At 43.9% G+C, this 23,817-nt stretch overlaps 1 protein-coding gene across 2 annotated transcripts in view; it reads right to left on the reverse strand.

Annotated features, from left to right (window-relative positions):
- ccm2 (CCM2 scaffold protein) overlaps nt 1–20,590 on the reverse strand; it is a 102,535-nt gene extending 81,945 nt beyond the window's left edge. The window contains exon 1 of one of the 2 annotated variants that reach the window (XM_063035546.1): nt 20,264–20,590. In XM_063035546.1, coding sequence (XP_062891616.1) covers nt 20,264–20,278 — 15 coding nt within the window. In that variant the 5' untranslated portion in view covers nt 20,279–20,590. Of the gene's footprint in view, nt 1–20,255 lie in introns of both variants that reach the window. The other variant, XM_063035538.1, reaches the window with a different exon arrangement.
- Between the last annotated feature and the right edge of the window lie 3,227 nt (nt 20,591–23,817).

The following is a 23,817-nucleotide window of genomic DNA, read 5'->3' on the forward strand; positions in this document are numbered from 1 at the left end:
AGGGATCTCGGGGTCCAAGTCCATAGGACCACTCAAAGCTGCTGCGCAGGTCAACTGTGGTTAAGAAGTCATACAGTGCATTGGCCTTCATCAACGGTAAGATTGTTTAGGAGCCCAGAGGTAATGCTGCAGCTATATACAACCCTGGTCAGACCCCATTTGGAGTACTGTGCTCAGTTCTGGTCGTCTCACTACAGGAAGGATGTGGAAACCACAAAGGGTGCAGAGGAGATTTACAAGGATGTTGTCTGGACTGGGGAGCATGCCTTACAAAAACAGGTTGAGTGAACTCAGCCTTTTCTCCTTGGAGCAACAGAGGATGAGAGGTGACCTAGTAGAAGTGTATAACATGATGAAAGGCATTGATCATGTGGATGGTCAGAGGCTTTTTCCCAGGGTTGAAATGACTAGCACGAGAGGGCGCAGTTTTAAGGTGCTTGGAAGTAGGTACAGAGATGATGTCAGGGGCAAGTTTTTTTTTAAAATGCAGAGAGTGGTGAGTGCGTGGAATGGGCTGCCAGCGATGGTGGTGGAGGTGGATACGATAGGGTCTTTTAAGAGACTCCTGGATAGGTACATGGAGCTTAGAAAAATTAAGGGCTATGGGTAACCTCAGGTAATTTCTGAAGTACATGTTTGGTACAGCATTGTGGGCCGAAAAGCCTGTATTGTGCTGTAGGTTTTCTGTTTCTAAAACAAAACATTTATTATGCTAAATGCGGTGGACTTTACTTGGTTATCAACATATTTTTAAGGTAGTTTATCTGTAAACATCTGATGCACTCAGATCTACAGCTTGTCACAGGTTACCCTTAACAATTAGCTTCAGACAGTTAATAGGAGGAATTAGTACCATCTTTTAAAATGGTTACTATTACCTTGTAACCTGCATGTCTCTGATGGATTTCTGCTTTAAAGCAATGTACAAGATTAGCACTGCCAATTTCTTTGCCATGCAGATTACTACAGCTGTATGGTCCAAATTTTGCAATAGTACTAATACAAAATAATGAAACAGTGTATTGCAATCCTGTTGTCATATAGCACTGTCACAAAATGCACTGTTTGCAGACTTCTCCGTAGCACTAAAGGAAACCACAAACTGACCTGAATTTTCTGCACTTATTATCACCTTAAGATATCTTCGAAACACAAGAACTGAGTATTTAGATGGCACATAATACTCATTCACCGCTTACTGAATAATTAAATTTTACCAATCCAGTAACACCCTTCATCATACCTTTATGTTCTGAGCTTTATTCCACTTCAGTGTTTGGAAAAGTGATTAAGAACTGCTAACACTTCATGGCAAGTGATAACTCCTGTTCTTCGCTGCTAACCAATTTTGACCCAGTATTCACTAACTGCATTACCATGCTGAAGCAAACAATGGAAGATGGTAGAGTGCAACTTATTCCAAAAGCACTTCCCTACTTTGGTCTCCTCCAGAGTGGCAGCAACATGAACAGTAGAGCTCTAGACAATAGACAATAGGTGCAGTAGGCCATTCGGCCCTTTCAGCCAGCACCACCATTCACTGTGATCATGGCTGATCATCCACAATCAGTATCCAGTTCCTGCCTTATCCCCATAACCTTCGATTCTGCTATCTGTAAGAGCTCTATCCATCTCTTTTTTGAAAGCATCCAGAGACTTGGCCTCCACAGCCTTCTGGGGCAGAGCATTCCATATATCCACCACTCTCTGGGTGAAAAAGTTTTTCCTCAACTCTGTTCTAAATGGCCTACCCCTCATTCTTAAACTGTGGCCTCTGGCTCTGGACTCACCCATCAGCGGGAACATGCTTCCTGCCTCCAGCGTGTCCAATCCCTTAATAATTTTATATGTTTCAATAAGATCCCCTCTCAGCCTTCTAAATTCCAGAGTATACAAGCCCAGTCGCTCCAAACTTTCAACATATGACAGTGCCGCCATCCCGGGAATTAACCTTGTGAACCTACGCTGCACTCCCTCAATAGCAAGAATGTCCTTCCTCAAATTTGGAGACCAAAACTGCACACAGTACTCCAGGTGTGGTCTCACCAGGGCCCTGTACAGCTGCAGAAGGACCTCCTTGCTCTAAGACTCAATTCCCCTTGTTATGAAGGCCAGCATGCCATTAGCTTTCTTCACTGCCAGCTGTTCTTGCATGCTTGCTTTCAGTGACTGATGTACAAGAACACCTAGATCTCGTTGTGCTTCCCCTTTACCTAACTTGACTCCATTTAGATAATAATCTGCCTTCCCGTTCTTACCAAAGTAGATAACTTCACATTTATCCACATTAAACTGCATCTGCCATGCATCTGCCCACTCACCCAGCCTATCCAAGTCACACTGCATTCTCTCAACATCCTCCTCACATTTCACACTGCCACCCAGCTTTGTGTCATCGGCAAATTTGCTAATGTTACTTTTAATTCCCTCATCTAAATCATTAATATATATTGTAAACAGCTGCGGTCCCAGCACTGAACCCTGCAGTACCCCACTGGTCACCACCTGCCATTCCGAAAGGGACCCGTTAAACTCCTTGTTTTCTGTCAGCAGGCCAATTTTCAATCCATGTCAGTACTCTGCCCCCAATACCATGTGCCCTAATTTTGCCCACTAATCTATCAAATTTATCTAATTTATCAAAGGCTTTCTGAAAGTCCAGGTACACTACATCCACTGGCTCTCCCTTGTCCATTTTCATAGTTACATCCTCAAAAAATTCCAGAAGATTAGTCAAGCACGATTTCCGCTTCGTAAATCCATGCTGACTCGGACCAATCCTGTTACTACTATCCAGATGTGTCGTAATTTCATCTTTTATAATTGACTCTAGCATCTTTCCCACCACCATCAGGCTAACCAGTCTATAATTTCCTGTTTTCTTTTCCTCCCTTAAGAGTGGGACAGCATTAGCCACCCTCCAATCCACAGGAACTGATCCTGAATCTATAGAACATTGGAAAATGATTACCAGTGCGTCCATGATTTCTAAAGCCACCTCAAGTACCCTGGGATGCAGACCATCAGGTCCCGGGGACTTATCAGCCTTCAGACCCAATAGTCTATTCAACATTTCCTGCCTAATATAAATTTCCTTCAATTCATCCATTACCCTAGGTCCTTTGGCCACTATTACATCTGGAAGATTGTTTGTGTCTTCCCTAGTGAAGACAGATCCAAAGTACCTGTTCAACTCGTCTGCCATTTCCTTGTTCCCCATTATAAATTCACCCACTTCTGTCTTCAAGGGCAAATTTTGGTCTTAACTATTTTTTTCCTTTTCACATACCTAAAGAAGCTTTTATTATCCTCCTTTATATTCTTGGCTAGTTTACCTTCGTACCTCATTTTTTCTCCGCATATTGCCTTTTTAGTTAGCTTCTGTTGCTCTTTAAAAGTTTCCCAATCCTCCGGCTTCCCACTCATCTTTGCTATGTTATACTTCTTCTCTTTTATTTTTATACTGTCCATTACTTCCCTTGTCAGCCACGGCCTCCCCTTACTCTCCTTAGGATCTTTCTTCCTCTTTGGAACGAACTGATCCTGCACCTTCCACATTATTCCCAGAAACACTTGCCATTGCTGTTCCACTGTCATCCCTGCTAGGGTATTGGTCCATTGAACTTTGGCCAGCTCCTCCCTCATAGCACCATAGTTCCCTTTGTTCAACTGTAATACTGACACTTCCGAGTTTCCCTTCTCCCTTTCAAATCGTAGATTAAAACTTATCATATTATGGTCACTATCTCCTAATGGCTCCTTGACCTCGAGGTCCCTGATCAAATCCGGTTCACTGCACAACACTAAGTCTAGAATTGCGTTGTCTCTGGTGGGCTCCAGTACAAGCTGTTCTAAGAATCCATCTCGGAGGGACTTCACAAACTCCCTTTCTTGAGGTCCAGTACCAACCTGATTCCTCCAGTCTACCTGCATGTTGAAATCCCATTACCACCTAGGACCATCGTCAGCATAAAACAACAAGCGCGGCCTTGCCAGCATTGTTCATATGCTTGAAAAAGATCACCAAGCTGATTTACAGCATTGAGCAATACTGTCCCAAAACAAGTGACTGACCCACAGCTTTGTGTATACCAAACTAGTCGGAGAGTGGGGGTGGTGGGGGGGGGGAGCTTTAAAGTGGACTGGCCAACAATGACAAAGACCAAAGAATGATGAAGCAAAAATACACTCGTCAAAAATGCAACTTGATGTGGTCTTAAGACAGAGGTTGGACATGGGCAGACTACTTGATGAAAATGCTTTAATATTGAGACTATACAGAAAACAAATATAGAAATTAAGCATTGAAATTATGCAAGGACAGGAGAGATGTGGGATAAGATTGAGGGAATAACCTGGGATTACAGTTTTTGGAACAAGGAAGAGCAAATTGCTGTTAAAATCCTTCACAACATCAATAGAATTGCACTTTCAGACTCTCCAAGTGATTCCTGGACAAAAAGGGTTAACTTGTGTTACTGCAAAATAAAAATCAGAGCTTAAAGGAAATGAGGGGAAATAAGGAGTTTCAAGTCATACACTTTCTACTCCCATCGGTCTGACTGTGCCGATAGCTCTCTCAAGGCATCAGAACCTGATGATGTACCTGGCAGGGTTGGGCGGAGTGTTCAGGGATATCTTCAATCTCTCACTACTGAGATAGAGGTTCCCACCTGCTTCAAAAGGCTGCCAATCGTATCAGTGCAAGGTAAGCTGCCTCAATGACTATCACCCAGTAGCACTCATATTCACAGTGAAGTGCTTTGAGAGGTTGGTCATAGATAGAATTAACTTCTGCCTAAGGATCTAGACCGCTACAATTTGTCTATTGCCATATTAGCTCTACAGCGGATGAAATCTCACTGGCTCTCCTCTCAGCCTTGGATCACCCAGACAATAGTGAGCCTGCTGTTTATTGACCACAGCTCAACATTCAACACAATCATACCTTCAGTTCCAATAAACAAGCTCAAAACCTGGGCCTCTGTACCTTCCTTTGCAACTGGATTCCTGACGTCCTCACCTGGAGACCAGAGTCAGTGTGGATCAGAAATAACTTCTCTGCCTGACAATCAATACTGGTACACCTCAAGTATGCATACTTAGCCCACTGCTCTACCTTCTCTACACCCACAATTGGGTGGCTAGGCACAGCTCAAACACAATCTATAAATTTGACAATGACACAACTATTATTGGCAGAATTCCAGATGGTGATGATAAGATGCACAGGAGCAGGATAGATCAGCTGGTTGAGTGTCATCATAGTAACAATCTGGCACTCATCATCAGTAAGACCAAGGAACTGATTGTGGACTTCAGGAAGGGGAAGTCTAGGGAACACACACCAGTCCTCGAGAGATCAGAAATGGAAAGGCTGAGCAGTTTTAAGTTCCCGGGTGTCAACATATTAGGCTCTATCCTGGGTCCAACGTATTGATGCAGTTACAAAGAAAGCACAACAGCTGCTAGATTTTATTGAGTTTGAGAAGAAATAGTACGTCACCAAAGACACTTATAAATTTCCAGATATACCATGAAGAGCATCATCATCCGGTATGGAAGGGCCACTGCACAGGATGGAAAAAGCTGCAGAAAAGTTGTAAGCTCATCCAGCTTCATTATGGGCACTAGTCTCCTCAAAAAGGCAACATCCATCATTAAGAACCCATTCACCCTCATCATCTAGGATGTTATGCAGAAGCATGAAGACATGTATTCATTTCAGGAAGTTTTTTTTCCTGAATGGACAATGAACCCATGAACACTACCTCAGTCTTGTCCACCCTTTTTCTGCAATACTAACTTTATCTCTATATAGCTATACACACACTTATTGTAATTTACAGTATAGTTTTAATTATTGTTTTCCAATGCACTGCTGTTGCAAAACAACAAATTTCACGAAATGCTATTGATATTAAACCCGATTCTATGAGACAGCATTCTCATATGAATTAATTTGCATTCATGCATAAATTATTTCAGTTTAGGGCTACCACAGTACTGCAGCTTCTCATTCTAAATGTTTCTGGTCACCAAGCCAATCTAAATTGGCTACTTTGTGCTTTTCTGAAAGTATCTGTCGTTTGCTATTCCTTGGTAATAAGTGATAACATTGTGAGGATCAGAAATGTTGATGCGTACCACACCATATACTACAGTCCTGAAGCAAGGTATAACTATTAAGATTTCTTGCTTAATACTGTGGAAGTGATCTCTCCGTCCTATTCCAGCCAGACCCCACATAGATTCAATGGGCATTCCTAATGCTACAAGATAACAAATTGCCTGACTTGCTGAGTTCTTCCCGCATCGACTATGGAGGGGACTAAACAGTTGACATTTTGAGCTGAGACCCTTCTTCAGGACTGGAAAACAAGGGGCAGCAGCCAGAATGGGGGGGGGGGCCAGAAAGAAGTGCAACCTGGCAGGTGATAGGTGAGGAGGAAGGTGGAGGGTGGGAAAGATGATTGAGAGACAGAGGTGATAGGTGGAAGAAGAGTGCTGAAGAAGGAATTTAACAGGAAAGGACAGTGGAGAAGGGGAGGTGGGAAACTGGAGCTAGGTGATGGGACAGAGGGCCACAGGAATGGTGGGAGAAAACAAAATGGTAGGGGATGAAAACAGAGGAGAGTTGTTACCGGAAATTAGCCTAATCAACAGTAATCACCAGGTTGGAGACTACCCCCCAGACGGAAGGAGGTGGTGCTCCTCCAAAATGTCCTTTGCTTCCAGATGACAATAGAGGCTATGGACAGACAAGTCAATGTGGGAATACAAGTCAAATTGAAATGATCCTCTCTTTTATGGTGCATAGAGTAACAAAGCAGTTCCTCAATCTATGTCAGGTCTCACTGGGAGCACTGGGTACATTAGAACAGTGGTCCCCAACCACCGGGCCGCGGACCGGTACTGGGCCACAAAGCATGCGCTGCCGGCCCGCGAGGAAACGATATGATTTGGCAATACGAGTCGGCTGCACCTTTCCTCATTCCCTGTCACGCACACGAGGTCATTACCCGCACGTCATCCATGTCAGCGCGGGAAGGAGATTAACTCCTCGAGCTTGCAAATGACGGCAGGCTGAAAAGTATGTTCGACATAACACCTCTGCTGGCATTCTGGATCAAAGTCAAGGCTAAATATCCTGAGATAGTCAGGAAAGCACTGAAAACGTTGCTTCCATTTCCAACATCATATCACTGTCAAGCAGAGTTTTCTGCAATGAATGCAACGAAAACTAAATTGCGGAATAGACTGGACATAAGGAACCCCCTTCGAGTATCACTGTCTCCTGTCACCCCTCGATAGGACAGTCTTGTTGCAGGAAAACAAGCCCAGGGTTCCCACTGATTCAGCGATATTGGTGTGTTGCAATGATTTTATATGTTCATACAGGGAAAAAAATGTGCTGTGTGTTTAATATCCAAATGTTACTTAAAATGTTATGATGCTATTGACTTATAAGTGACATATGTAACCATATAAAATTGCAGCACGGAAACAGGCGATCTCTGCCCTTCTAGTCCGTGCTGAACTCTCACTCTCACCTAGTCCCACCGACCTGCACTCAGCCCATAACCCTCCATTCCTTTCTTGCCCATATACCTGTCAATTTTTTCTTTAAATGATAATATCCAACCTGCCTCTACCACTTCTACTGGAAGTTCATTCAACACTTACTTCAAGCTCCCCTGTCCTCCCCTGATAATTGACTTATCACTATATTCATGCGAGGAAAATATGTGCAGTGTGTTTAATATTAAATGTGTTAGATAAACCCTTTTAGAAACAAAATTGAGTGCATCAGCCACTTATCACCTATATTGCAGTCGTGATTAACACCACACACACCACCCCCCCCGAACAGAATCGCCAAAAACGATTTGTAGAGAAAAATCGGCAGGTACATGCACGCACAAGTCACGCATGTGCACTGGTGCCCGCGCAAGGCTTCATGATCATTGTCGTCTTTCTCGGGGTAAACCCAACAAATTTGACTGCTACTCTTGTCCGTTGGCAACCCTACCCCTCCTCCCCCCCACCGGCCCGGTCGGCCAGTCCACAAGAATATTGTCAATATTAAAACGGTCCGCAGTGCAAAAAAGGTTGGGGACCCCTGCAATAGAAGACCCTGACAGATCCACATGCACTGTGCCATCTCACCTGGAAAGACTGTTTAGGACACTAATTTGGTGAGGGAAGAGGTGTAGGCCTCCCTCAGACCTCAACTGCATTTTATCAACCTTGCTTCAGTCCCTTCCCACCTATATCCGTGACGGTTCACGTGCTCTCTATCCCTTCAACAACTTCCAGTTCCCTGGTCCTGACTTTCTTATTTTCACTATCAATGCCCAGTCCCTGTATACTGTCATCCCCCAAAGGCGACCTTAAGGCTCTCAGCTTCTTCCTGGACAACAGACGTAACCAGTTCCCCTCCACCACCACCCTCCTCCTCTGTCTAGTGGAACTGGTACTTACCCTCAACAATTTCTCTTCTGGCTCCTCCCACCTTCTCCAAACCAAAGGTGTTGCCATGGGCATGTACATGGGCATCAGATAAGTTTGCCTACGTGGTATGTTCCATGCTCCAAGCCCACACTGGTATTGCTCTCAACTCTTCCTTCCTACACTGAAAAAATGTATTGAGCTGCTTCTTGCACCATGTTGAGCTTATCAATTTCATCAACTTTGCCTCCAACTTCCACGCCACCCTCAAATTTACTTGGTCCATTTCTTGACACCTCTCACCCCCTTTCTTCATCTGTCTCCATCTCCAAAGACAGATTATCTACAGACATTTTTTTAAACAACCCCCCCCCCCACAGACTCTCAAGTATTTTGTCATATAAAATTGCTATTCCCTTCTGTTACACCAGCTCCACTATATCGGTTCTCAGGATGAGGCTTTTCAGTCTAGAACATTCAAGATGCCATCTTCCTTCAGAAAACAGGGTTTCCTTTCAACTACTATTAATACTGCCCTCACCCCATCTCCTCCATTTCCTGTATGGCTGCATGATGCACACTTCAGAGTGCTCTATCAACTACAGCTCAGCACTCAATACTATCATCCCCCTCAAAACTAATCAATAAGCTTCCAAGGTCTTGACCTCAAAACCTCCTTGTACAAAATTGGAGTCTTGATTTCTTCACCTGAAGACCGCAGTCGATTTGGATTGGCAACAGCACTCCATGATCTCCATCAGCACAGGTGTACAAGGCTGTGTGCTTAGTCCCCTGCCCTACTCTCTTTGTACTAATGACTGCTAAACTAAACACAGCTCCAATACCATATTTAAGTTTGCTGATGACACCACTGCTTTTAGCCAAATCAAAAGTGCAGATGAATCAGGATATAGGAGGGAGACTGAAAATCTGGCTGACAACTGAGGTCATGCTCTCTTCTCACTGCTGCCATCAGGAAGGTGGTACAAGAGCCTCAGGACTCACACCAGCAGGTTCAGGAACAGTTATTACCCCTCAGCCATCAGGCTCTTGAACCAGTGGGGATAACTTCACTCAACTTCAATAGCACTCACTTTCAAGGGCTCTTCACCTCATGTTCCTGATATTTACTGCTTATTATCTTTCCTTTGTATTGCACTGTTTGTCCTCATTTGCACACCTGCTATTTATCTGCCCTGTTGGGTGCAGTCTTTCATTAATTCTATTATATTTCTTGGATTTACTGAGCATGCCTGCAAGAAAACAAATCTCAGGGTTGTATATGATGATATATGTACTTTGATTAAAAAGAATTACTTTGAACTTGCCCCTTCCCCACCTCGTCATAACAGGGATAGGATTCCCCCGAACCACACCTAACACCCCCCTCGCCTCCATATCCAGCACATCATTCGCTGCAACTTCTGCCATACCCAAATGGATCCTACCACCATGTACATCTCTCCCAGCCCCCACCCCCCAAACTTTCCACAGGGATCAGTCTCTACTGACTCCTTGTTCACTCATTTCTTCCCACAGATCTTCCTCCAGCACTTACCCCTAAAACCAAGACAAGCCCTACACCTGCCCCTACATGCATATTGGGGGACCACTCAATCGAGCACCTTCACTCTACTGTGCCGAGAAAAGGAAGCATTGTCTAGTGGCCTCCCATTCAATTTGACCTCTGTCTTCTTCTCTACTGTCACGATGAGGCCAAAAGCAAGTTGGGGGAGAAGCACCTCATATCATCTGGATAATTTCCAGGCTAATGGCATGAACATCAACTTTGCTAACTTCCTGTCACAACCCCTTTTTATCTGCCTCTTCTGGGGGATTTTTCACCCCCTTTCTCCTCCTCTGCCCTCATCGCCATCCCTTTACTCCACTGTCCTCTCCCATCACATCCCTCCTCTTTTAGCCCTCTTCTCTCACCTCTGGCTCCTCACATTGTTCTAACCCCCGCCCCACCCACTTTAGCCCACATCTATACCTGACACCTTGTACTACTCTCCCTCCCATTAAGGGGACAAGGAGATGGCAGATGAACTAAATGAGTATTTTGCATTAGTCTTCACTGTGGAAGACACTAGCAGTGTGCCAGATGCTGAAGGGTGTGAGGAAAGAGAAGTGAGTACAGTAACTATTACAAGGGAAAAGTTGCTCAAGAAGCTGAAAGACCCAAGGGTACACAAGTCACCCTGACCAGATGAACTGCATCTGGTCAGGGTGCAGTTCTGAAAGAGTTAGTGGTAGAGATTGTGGAGACATTAGTAATCTTTCAAAAATCATTGGACTCTGGCATGGTGCCAGAGGACTGGAAAATTGCAAATGTCACTCCACTCTGAGAAAGGAAGAAGGCAGCAGAAAGGAAATTATAGCCTGACCTCAGTGGTTGGGAAGATGTTGGAGTCAATTGTTAAAGATGAGGTGATGGAGTATTTGGTGACGCATGAGAAGATAGAACAAGGTCAGCATTGTTTTCCCAAGGGAAAATCTTGCTTGACAAACCTGTTGGAAAATGGAATACAATATTGGAAAATACATGGGCATGCACTTTGGTAGTAGAAATGAATGTGCTAAATGGGGAGAAAATCCAAGAATCTGAGATGCAAAGGGACTCTGGAGTCCTTGTGCAGAACACCCTGAAGGTTAACTTGTAGGTAGAGTTGGTGGCGAGGAAGGCAAATACAATGTTAGCATTCATTTCAAGAGGTCTAGAATGCAAGAGCAGGGATGTGATGCTGAGGCTTTATAAGGCACTGGTAAGGCCTCACCTTGAGTATTGTAAACAGTTTTGGGCTCCTCATCTAAGGTGCTCAAAAAACTGGCTTTGAAGAGGGTTCAGAAGAGGTTCACAAGGATGATTCTGGGAGCAAAATGGTTATCATACAAGGAACATTTGATAGCCTGGAACTTAGAATGATAAGTGAGGATCTCATTGAAACCTTTTGAATGTTGAAAGAGCTAGACAGAGTAGCGGTGGAAAGGATGTTTCCCATGATGGCGGAGTCTAGGACAAGAGGGCACAGCCTCAGGATAGAGGGGTGTCCATTTAAAACAGATGTGGAGAAATTTATTTCGCCAAAGGACGGTAAAGTTGTGGAATTTGTTACCACAGGCACTTGTGGAGGTCAGGTCATTGGGCGTATTTAAGGCAGAGCTTAACAGGTTTTTGATTGAACATGGCATCAAAGGTTATGGGAAGAAGGCTGGGGAGTGGGGTTGAGGAGGGGGAAAAAAGGATCAGCCATGATTGAATGTGGAGCAGACTCAATGAGCTAAATGGCCTAATTCTGCTCCTACATCTTATGGTCTCCCCATGTTCTTATTCTGGCTTCTGCCCCCTTCCTTTCCATTTCTGATGAAGGGTCTTGGCCTGAAATGTTGACTGTTTATTCCCTTCCATGGAAGCTTCCACATCTGCTGAGTTCTAGCATTTTCTGTAACGTGCTTAACTTTCAGCACCTGCAGAATCTCATGCCGCCACCCTACAAGCTAGCATGGGGAAAAGTAACCGAACTAGATTTTGAATATCAAACATTTAAACAGTCTTGCAAAGCTTTTGCAGATTTAGTTAGGCAAGGATCCAAACTTAATACGCAGAGGCCTATTCACTAAGCTCGGGTACATCGGGGAACAGAGTTTAAACGTACCTAGGCTTGAGTCTTTGAAGTCTCATAAAGGACGGAAAAAAGGGCTTTCAATTTAATTGGGGATTGAAAACATTAGATGTACAGTTAGGATGAGGAGCAGCTTAAAGTGCAGTCAAATATAATAATAAAACCAAGCAAGTCCAGTCATTTCTACAGATGCTGGAGAATATTCTGACTGGTTGAATCACTGCCTGATTGAGGCTCAAATGAGCCCGACTGAAACCCCACTGTCGAGGACATCTTCCAGTGTGCCTCAAAGTAGTGGCATCCATTATTAAAGAGTTTCATCATCTGGGAAATGTCCTCTCCATTACTTTCATAAGGGAGGAGGTACAAGAGCCTGCAGACTCACACAACATTTATCCCCCTTTCTGCCATCAGATTCCTGAATGGCCCATGAACACTACCTCATTATTCCTTATTTACACTATTTTGTAACTTATATTGATTTTGTTTCTCTGCACTTTGCTGCTGCAAAACAACAAATTTCACAGGGGTCAGCAATAAACTGACTCTGAAGCAAAGCAGACATGGACACGAGGCATATGGGAATGTACGGTTAAACTGTATATGTTTTAATACAAGGAGCCCAAATGATGACGTACTATTCCTTAGACAGCACGCTCTAAACTCCCAGCTTCTAACAGATAGAAGGATAAGGCAGAAGCAGAGGAACACCATTATCTGGAAGTTGCCCTCCAAGCCACACATTTTCCTGACTTGTAAAATACTGCTGTTGCTTCACGAGGTCAAAATCTCAGAACTGCCTTCTTAACATACACACATCTCAAGGACTGTAGTAGTTGAAAACAATTCATCACTATTTTCTCGATAGCTCAGCTTGTGAAGCCCAGATCCCTTGAATGAACTTGTAAATGATGAACTCTAATCTCCACATGGAAAGATATTATTGACAAACAAGAGAAAACCTGCAGATGCTGGAAATCCAAGCAATACACACAAAAGCCTAGAGGAACTCAGCAAGCCACACAGCATCTATGGGGAAAAAAGTACAGCCGATGTTTTGGGCTGAGACGTTTTGCTTGTCAACAACACTCCAAGTGTGACCTAACTAGTGTCTTATAAAGCTTCAGCATCACCTCCTTGGTTTTATATTCTAGTCCTCTTGAAATAAATGCCAACATTGCATTTGCCTTCTTTACCACAGACGCAACCTGTGAATTAACCTTCTTGGAGTCCTGCACCTCTGATATCAGAATTTTCTCATTTAGATAATAGTCTGTACTATTGTTCCTTTTACCAAAATGCATCATACATTTCCCAACACTATTCTACAATCTGTCTAAGCCTTGCTCCAATCACATTGGTTCCTCAGCACTACCTATCCTTTCACCTATCTTCATCCGCAAAATTTGCCACAAAGCCATCAATTCCATAATTGAAATCACTGATAAACAATGTGAAAAGTAGTGGTCCCAATACTTATCCGAGGAACATCACTCGTCACTAGCAGCCAGCCAGAAAAGGCCCCTTTATTCCCACTCACTGACTCCTGCCTGTCAGCCATTCCTCTGTCCAATCCAGTATATTTCCCATAATGCCATAGGACTTTATTTTGTTAATAAGCCTCATGTGAGGCATCTTATCAAATGCCTTCTGAAGATCTTAGTAAATAACATCCACTGCCTCTCCTTTGCCCACCCTCCTTGTTACTTCTTCAAAGAATTCTAACAGATTTGTCAGGCAAGATTTCCTTTTACAGAAACCATGCTGACTTTGACTTATTTTATCATTAGTCTCCAAGTACTCTGAAACCTCATCCTTAATAATGGACTCCAATACATTCCCAACCACTAAGATTAGGCTAACTGGCCTATAATTTCCTCTCTTTTTTTCTTCCTCCCTTCTGAAAGAGTGTATAATTTCCTCTTTTTTCTTCCTCCTTTCTTAAAGAATGGAGTGGTATTTGCAATTTTCCAGTCCTCCAGGACCATGCCAGAATCAAGAGATTCTTGAAAGATAATGACCAATGCATCCAATATTTCTTCAGCAAACTCTCTCAGGACTCTGGAATGTCATCCATCTGGTCCAGGTGACTTGTCCACCTTAAGACCTTTCAGTTTGCCTAGCACTGTTTCCTTTAGATAGGTATAGATATAGAATAGTACAGCACAGTACAGGCCCTTCGGCCCACAATGTTGTGCCGACCCTCAAACCCTGCCTCCCATATAACCCCCTACCTTAAATTCCTCCATGTACCTGTCTAGTAGTCTTAAATTTCACTAGTGTATCTGCCTCCACCACTGACTCAGGCAGTGCATTCCACGCACCAACCGCTCTCTGAGGAAAAAACCTTCCTCTAATATCCCCCTTGAACTTCCCACCCCTTACCTTAAAGCCATGTCCTCTTGTATTGAGCAGTGGTGCCCTGGGGAAGAGGCGATGGCTATCCACTATCTATTCCTCTTAATATCTTGTACACCTCTATCATGTCTCCTCTCATCCTCCTTCTCTCCAAAGAGTAAAGTCCCAGCTCCCTTAATCTCTGATTATAATCCATACTCTCTAAACCAGGCAGCATCCTGGTAAATCTCCTCTGTACCCTTTCCAATGCTTCCACATCCTTCCTATTGTGAGGCGACCAGAACTAGACACAGTACTCCAAGTGTGGCCAAACCAGAGTTTTCTAGAGCTGCATCATTACCCCGCGACTCTTTGTAATAGCAATGGCACTCACTCCTGCTCCCTGACACTCAGACATCTGGCACACTGCTAGTATCTTCCACAGTAAAGACTGAAACAAAATACTTAAGTTCATTTGCCATTTCCTTCTCCCATTACTACTTCACCAGCATCATTTTCCAGTGGTCCAAAATCAACTCTTACCTCCTTTTCACAACTAAAAAAAACTTTTAGTATCCTATTTAACATCATCGGCTAGTTTGCCCTCAAATTTGATCTTTTCCCTTCTTATAGCTTTTTTAGTTGCCTTTTGTCGGATTTTCAAAGCCTCCCAATCATCCAATAGGGAATTACAACTTTCTGAATATTAACTGGGATCCCTTCAGTGTGGAAAGGATAGGGGGAATACAAATTTTTGAAAAAGTATATCAGAGGACCTTTGTGAGCCAGCACAGTTAGCCCTGGAGGGAAGGGACAATACCAAACGCAATTTTAGGAAACAAAGCCAGGCACATGTTTGAAATGTTAGTGGCAGAAAGGTTTTGGATACAACCAAGTCTCCAAGTAAATGATCATTTTAATCTGTAGAAGTTGGAATTTTGAAACATGCTGAAAAACTCAAATCAGGTAAATCTGAGAAGGTAAAACATTCAATAATTCAGATCCAAAACTGTCAGAACTAGGAAAGAGAAATCAAGTTAATTTTTAATTGAAAAAGGATGGAAGAAGAATGGGTAGAACAAAGAGACCATCTCAGAGCAAGATCAAATGAGATAAGTGTAGAAGTATAGCAGTCACAGTAACAATCAGAAGCAGTTAATACCCGTTTGTTAATACGATGCATTAACAGCGAGGCTGAAACTTGTGCAACAGGTCAAGTAGAGAAAGAAAAAAAATCTTAAAATTATGACAAGTGAAATGTCCAGCCTGAAACAAAGAAATAATGAAGTTCAGAGTACATTTATATTCAAAGCATCTATACTTTGTACAACCTTGAGATTAGTCTCTTTAAAGGCAGTCACAAAACAAAACCCCAATAGAGCCCATTAAAAAAACCATCAAATACCCAAAGTGAGCAAGTAACATACAGAACTGAAGCTCATGGAAGTGAGTCGACAACCATGAAGCCAGTTATCCCTGCAGCCAATTCAGGAGCCACAGACTCACTTCAGAGCAGAGATGAGTATACCTTGCAGAGCAGTGAGCTGTACATCATCTGTCCCTCTCCTCTGGCCCTGACACCTCTGACCTTTTCAATCTGGCCTGGCACTTAAAAATCGGTCAATACTCATTCTCACTGCTTTGATACGCTCTCGGGCCCAGACCCCACTGGCATGATTCAGCCCATAGTCAACCTTTCCAATTTGGCCTGGTGTTTAAATTGGTCAAACCTCAGGCCGTTTCTCACTCTCAGGTCCAAGCCCTGTCACCCAAACTCTGCTCTAACACATCGAATCACCTCCAGGTCTTCTCCAGCAATGGCCGAGCACTGGCTCATTCCCCACTCGCCGGGGCCTGAGCCCCACCACTTCGATTCCACCTGTACGTGCTACACCACAACCATCCTGCACCTTTCAGACTTTGGTTCACACCACAAAAATGCCAGGTCGTAAAGCCAGTTCAAAAGCTCAACTCCAAAAGGGAAGTTACAGGCTACTGACTGCAGTGATAGTTTCCGAGAAAAAGTCTGATTAATACAGTAACACACACCAAAGTTGCTGGTGAACGCAGCAAGCCAGGCAGCATCTCTAGGAAGAGGTACAGTCGACGTTTCAGGCCGAGACCCTTCGTCAGGACTAACTGAAGGAAGAGTTAGTAAGAGATTTGAAAGTGGGAGGGGGAGATCCAAAATGATAGAAGACAGGAGGGGGAGGGATGGAGCCAAGAGCTGGACAGGTGATTGGGAAAGGGGATATGAGAGGATCATGGTTCAGGAGGTCCGGGGAGAAAGACGGGGCGGGGGGGAACCAGAGGATGGGCAAGGGGTATAGTCAGAGGGACAGAGGGAGAAAAAGGAGAGTGAGAGAAAGAATGTGTGTATAAAAATAAATAACGGATGGGGTACGAGGGGGAGGTGGGGCATTAGCGGAAGTTAGAGAAGTCAATGTTCATGCCATCAGGTTGGAGGCTACCCAGACGGAATATAAGGCGTTGTTCCTCCAACCTGAGTGTGGCTTCATCTTTACAGTAGAGGAGGCCGTGGATAGACATATCAGAATGGGAATGGGATGTGGAATTAAAATGTGTGGCCACTGGGAGATCCTGCTTTCTCTGGCAGACAGAGCGTAGGTGTTCAGCAAAGCGGTCTCCCAGTCAGCGTCGGGTCTCGCCAATATATAGAAGGCCACATCGGGAGCACCGGACGCAATATATCACCCCAGCCGATTCACAAGTGTCGCCTCACCTGGAAGGACTGTCTGGGGCCCTGAATGGTGGTAAGGGAGGAAGTGTAAGGGCATGTGTAGCACTTGTTCCACTTACAAGGATAAGTGCCAGGAGGAAGATCAGTGGGGAGGGATGGGGGGGGGACGAATGGACAAGGGAGTCGCGTAGGGAGCGATCCCTGCGGAAAGTGGGGGGGGGGGAGAGAAAGATGTGCTTAGTGGTGGGATCCCGTTGGAGGTGGCAGAAGTTACGGAGAATAATATGTTTGACCCGGAGGCTGGTGGGGTGGTAGGTGAGGACCAGGGGAACCCTATTCCTAGTGGGGTGGCAGGAGGATGGAGTGAAAGCAGATGTGCGTGAAATGGGGGAGATGCATTTGACAGCAGAGTTGATAGTTTTTACAGTAACATGGTTTTGCGACCAGCAAGACACCACTGTACTTCACCAGTGTCATTTAAACCTGCAAATGATGAATTACCTAAACTGAAAATTCAATTTAGAATTCTGGAGTGTAGCTTGCTTCAGGCAGACAAGGCGTTGTTCAAGCTGGCACTGGACCTTGTAGCAGTGCACTTGTTACAGGCATAGGTGTAGGATGGGAAATTAAAGCAGCAGGCAAATGAGAGCTACTGTGGGGAAAAAAAGCAAGTAAGCTCTAATCTGCATTCAGCTCCACCAGTGCAGAAAAGAGATGGTGTGCACTGAATGCAATCACCAGAATGGAAGTGCAGATGAATTGTGGCTTCACCAGGAATGTTTGGATCCCTGGATGGCAGAGAGGGAAGAAATGAATAAGTTGCATGGGAAAACACAAAGTGAATGGTTGCTGGGGACAGAAGAGCGAGTCAGGAAGTCTTGACGACAGCGATCTCTTCAAAATACTGCAATGGCGGGGGGGGGGAAGAGGGAATGTAAAGTGGTGAAATCTTAAAAACGGCTGGCAAAAACTGCAAAGCTTGATCTGTTGACATGAAAATTGTTGGTGCTATTCATGGTGAAAAGGACAGTTTGCTGTAGGATATTGATCAATGGGCAAGAGTGGCAGGTGGAAGTTAATCTTGATAAGTATGAGGTAATACACTTTAAGAGCTGCCAAGTGTAGGACATGCAATTAATGGTAGGATCCCAGACTGCTGTGGAAGAGAGATCTTGGTGGGTCAAGTCCAAAGATCACAGAAGGTAGCCACACAGGTAGACAAGGTCCTTGCTTTTGTCAGCCAGTGCACACAATAAAAGAGCTGGCAGTTTATATTACAACTTGACAGAACATTAATTGGGCTATGCTATGCAGTTCATTCAGATCATTACATTATAGGAATGTGAGAGCACAGTAGATTGCCTGCAGTGGAGTGTTTTCAGATGAGGAGAACATGGAGAGAATGTTTGTTTGCCGTTATTACAGAAAAGACAAGTGAAGGGGGTAATTGATAAAGATGTACAAAATTTGAGGGACAAAGGGTATCAGCACAAAATTTTTCTCCGTATGGGGGGGGGGGGGCAAAGCTAGTAGGCATACCTTGCAGGATAAAGGATGGGAGATTTCCTCCCTCCCAAACTTGAGGCTGGTTGGAATCTGCATCACACTGAAACAACGGCAAACACAAGACAAGCACTTGAATCAGAAATGCCATCGACCAAATGCTGATAAGTGGAATAAGAACAGAAGACTAGATAGAGGTATACTTAATATTTGTTCTGTGATAGGATTTTGATTTAAAGAAAGGGCAAAAGTAAAATTATGCATAGACTGAATCGCTACAAGAATTCTGACAACTGGGAGGATATTGCTGTAGTTTTAGGCACCCAACTATGGCAAGTAGGGCAAAAATATATTGTAGATTGATACTGATTAGAGGGCATTCAAAGATATATTGACATCATTAAATTAGAAGAACACATTTTTGTTAATCACCTGGAGTTCAACACCAAAGATTTATGAGAAGTAACATTATCGGCAGGACTATAAAAGTAGAAATAAAAGGATACAAGAAAAGCTTTAAAAAGGGTGTGGTTAGAATTAACTTCTTTGTCAACGCCAGAATTCCCAACACTGTTAAACAGGAATTTAAGAAGTGGCCAAAACTAGGCCTTATAAAACTAACCAGCAAACAGAATTGTTAAGATTGAGCCGTGGAACAAACCTGTTATAGTAGTCTATGTGTATACTGAATATTACAGAAATTCGCTGAAACTGAAACCTATTTACCGTTTGTACACTATGCCACGCTTCATGAAACAGCAGCTAAAATTTGAAAACTGGAGATTACTAAATATCGGGTATGCGCCTAACCAAGCTGCCTGTAAAAGAAGATTAAAGTGCCTTTTATAAGAATCCTAATTTTAAATAAACACGAACAAATCATTTCCGAGCAAAACATCTCATGATTAGATTTATGCGCCATATCTACATTAATGGACCGACGAGATGCCAAATATGAAGCAAAACACTGCAGCCTCTGGAAATAATGCAGAATGTACTGGAAACTACACGTTTACATTTCGAATACGAACCCTTCCTTCACTAGGATGGCAGCATAAGGGTCAGAAGACCTCGAGTAAATCATCACCCACCGAAGTACCAACGCCTAAAGCTCCTGAACGGACGTTAGTTAAAAAAGTCTCAATTGAAAACAACTCAACCCAAAACAAGCGACAGGAACGCCCTTCAGTGTACAGCACGTTTTAAGTTTACCCAACTGTGTCTGGTACTTAAAAAATATCTCAAGTCTCTATTTTCGGTACATCCTCTCAGCTCCAAACAATCTACATTACAGCCGCGCACATCGTCCCCTCCGAAGTGAACATTCATTTTCGGTACAAACACAAGTTTCGAAAAACAGGTTTAACCTTTTCCCGTTTTTTAAAAGAACCCAACCTGCCCTCCCCCTCCCCTCCCACCACCACTCCCCGGACAGTAACTACACATCACCCACCTTCCCCAATCCCTACACACTCCTTCGGCCCGCCCGAGCTCCCTATAGTCAGGCCAGAGGGAGGGTAAAGGTACCCACGGAGACAGACACAGACACCCAGCGGTCGGGGGTGAGGATGGGGGGGGGGCAATAGTTACTGAAGAACCATCACTTGCTCACAGTAGATTGCGCCCGGCCCAGAGCTCACCTTTTTACCTTTCTTCGCATCATCCTCCATCTCTAGCGACAACTCCTCGCAACCCGGGCAACGACAGCGACAGACCCCTCGACTCCTGCCCACAATGACATTACTGCAACGACAGCCGACGGATGCCTCAACACGCGGCTGCGAAAGCGGGCGACAGCAGCCGCCAGCCAGCCGGTCGGTCGGCCGCTCCCCAACGTAGGGCGGACAGACAGATGGTCGGTCGGTTACCTACCTACCCACCCACCCACCGGCCAGCCGCTCACAGCACTCTCCTCCGGGCGCAACTTTTCAATCCTGCCGCCATCTTGGGCGTGTCTTCCCAACTCGCACCGGGCTGGCTGCTGAAACCTCCTCCCAGCCGACAGGGGGCAGCGCCTGCAGGAGCCGTTGGGTTGCTGCAGCTGCCGCTGCATCTCCCCAGCAGCAGTAGGCGACTGCAGCAGCAGCAGCAGGTGGGAGGACCTCCCGGCACACTTACTGCTCTTGAGCGCCATCTCCAGGAAGACCGCTACTTCCATTCATTCCGCCCGCAGACCGAAACCACTAATCACGAAAGCCAGTCCTCGACAGCAGTAACCCGCACTGCTTGTACTGTTTGACAAGTATGAAAATATCGCCAAGAAGAGGCTGAAAAAGACGCAGAGAATAGCCAAAGTACAAACATTGAGTAAATTTTAAGTTTTATATTTTTCATCTGTCTAAAAAGACAAATATTCGAATATTTAATATACTGTATCTTCAGTTTCTCAAAGTCTTAATGAGTAACCTCCAAGAGCCCTCTACCTTTCTCGTCACAACTCTGATCCCCGATGTGCTGATGCTCAGAATATAATACCTTCTCTCATTAACGAGAAAGCTCTTAAAGTGATAGCAACTCTGCCAAAGTGAACATATCTTCACAGCTTTTGGGCATATACCAACCACACTGCTTCCCCTTTTAATAAGGAAAAAAAAGTTAACAAGGCTGTATAAGCAGATAATATGATCATATAGGAGATGTGGTAAATTAAACAGACCATTGGAAACTTGTACTTCAAAGACATCAATTTGGAAATCCATTCACTTTCCAGAAAATAAGTGCATGGTAACAACTCTCAAACACAAGCAACATTTCAGGAAGTTATGTTGCTGATTACAGTAACCCTCATCTCTAAATGGACACTGCATATGTGGCTCTCATCTCTTAGGCCACATCTGGAGAAATCAGCTTTCCCAAGGCAGTTACTGCACTCTATCAGCTTACCGATATGCTCAGTTCAGCATGAGCTAGATGGGTCTGTTTCTGCGTTGCATTGCTCTATGACACTACTCCAACTGTCTACTCCTTTTTCTATTCTTCCACCCGTGCTCTCACTGTTTCCTGTTTGAAGCTTTCATTTGCAATCTACATTGCTTTTTGTTTCAGTGATCTTCCACTGGTTGGCGTAAAAAAATAAAGAAAGCCAATTGGGACATTGGCAGATGGAGCAGAGATTATCAGTGTTCAACCATCTTCCAACTCATTGTAATGATACTGCTTGTATCCCAGTGCTGTTGTTATGGTGCTGCATATTCTTCTTTAATTTGATCCCTGCACCACCTGCAACCGGTTAACCCATATTGGAAGGTTCATTATTAATTAATTAATTACACTGTCTGAGATCAATTCTCTTTCAATAGTGACTGTACATGTTTCAGGACTTACTCAGACTGTGCTGTCGCTTCAGGCTTCAGGAATGCTTTCAGTCAGTCACAGAATTTAAATTCACATAGACGATGCAGGAAATCTCCGTCTATTCAGCATTTCAGGCAATATCGATGGAGAGCATAACAGGACTAATATTTCAATTGGGCACCCTTTCTTCAGAACTGAGCTCAGTTCAGGTAAAGCTTCTCCTAATGATACAGTTTCTCAGAGTTGGTTCTGATGCCAATGTTCATAAAATAAAATCTATATTTTCCATATCACTACTTCAGCAACATGTTTACCATTTCTCTTGGTCAGTGGTGCACAATATTTTGTAAGGAGGACCAGAACAAGGACAAACTGATTTCTCAGGTCCACTCACATGACCTTAGAAGATGCAAATATTCTAGTAACTCCACTCAGATTGCCCTTTTATTTATTCTAGTGGACTGGATTGGCTAGGAGGATGAGTGGCAAGTTTCAGATAATTTACAACTTTTGGAATTATTTGAATTACTGTGGTTAACTTACTGTATTTGTATTTAACAAATTAAAATGCTTTTCAACATTACGGTACTTTAGAATGAATACTTTTTAACATTACTAGTAATTTTCAGATCGAGTTAATGGTTGATACATTTTTAATAGTTTTTTGAATATTTTTCAATGCGTCTGAGACAAGGACTTTGACAATTTCAAAAAGCAGTAAGATTTAAACTATTGTATAACAGGGTGACAAAGTATTTCTGGGGCCATCAGGAGCTTGCTTCGGTTGCGATAGAAAACCCACTTCCAATAAGTGGTTTGGGAAACAACAGGCATATCTGGTTTGCCATTCGCTGAGGTAAGCTTCTAGTCCATTAGTATCCTGTGCTGATTTGCACTTGGGGCAGGTGGTAATCCAGAGATTATGGTCTAGAAGTTCAGTCTCAAAGCTCATGTTCTTTATGACTGGTTCATTCTGTAAAATCAACTGTTAAACACAATTTTCTGGTGGAACACAGCAGACCAGGCAGCAACTATAGGAAGAAGTACAGTTAGTCCTGACGAAGGGTCTCGGCCTGAAACGTTGACTGTACTTCTTCCTATAGATGCTGCCTGGCCTGCTGCGTTCCACCAGCATTTTGTGTGTGTTGCTTGAATTTCTAGCATCTGCAGATTTCCTCAAGTTTGCGTTGTTAAACACAATTGATAGCTCGTAGGATGCTAAGCATATGTTGAAACTTATTTGCATGGTTCCATGTGCATTACATGCAGAAACCTGAGGCAAACTGCACATGTGTTCATAGAATCATACAGCTTAGAAACAGAGCCTATAGCCCACTATGTCCATGCCCAATGTCAAGCATCTGATCCACATACTTCTCTCTCTCGTGACCCATCAACTCCTGCCATTTCCATCCTGATCCTCCTGCCATTCACTGACAATTCACGTAGCCAATCAATCTGCAAGCCAGCATGGGTATGGCTTGTGAGAGGAAACTAGAGCACACAGAGGAAGGCCAGATCTTCACAGGGAGAACATGCAAACTCCACATAAACTGCATCCAAGGTCAAGATCAAGCCCAAGTGTCTGGAACTAAGGCACCATTATTAACCACTGTGCCATTGTGCCGCAGTAAGGACAATTGTTACAAAGTGTTCTCTTAAAGTGCTTCTAACATTAGAAGGCCTGCACTTAATGTGAGAGGGGGCAAGATTTATTTTTGCACTGAGTGGTAGGTGTCTGCAATGCCAGTGGAGGCAAACATGACAGGGACATTTAAAAGGCCCTTAAATAGGCATGTGAGTGTGCAGAGAACGGAGGGGTATGGGCATGTGAGTGTGCAGAGAACGGAGGGATATGGGCATGTGAATGTGCAGAGAACGGAGGGATATGGGCATTGTGTAGCTTAT

This window comes from Mobula hypostoma, chromosome 2 (genome assembly GCF_963921235.1).
Source record: "Mobula hypostoma chromosome 2, sMobHyp1.1, whole genome shotgun sequence".
Classification (NCBI taxonomy): Eukaryota; Metazoa; Chordata; class Chondrichthyes; order Myliobatiformes; family Myliobatidae; genus Mobula; species Mobula hypostoma.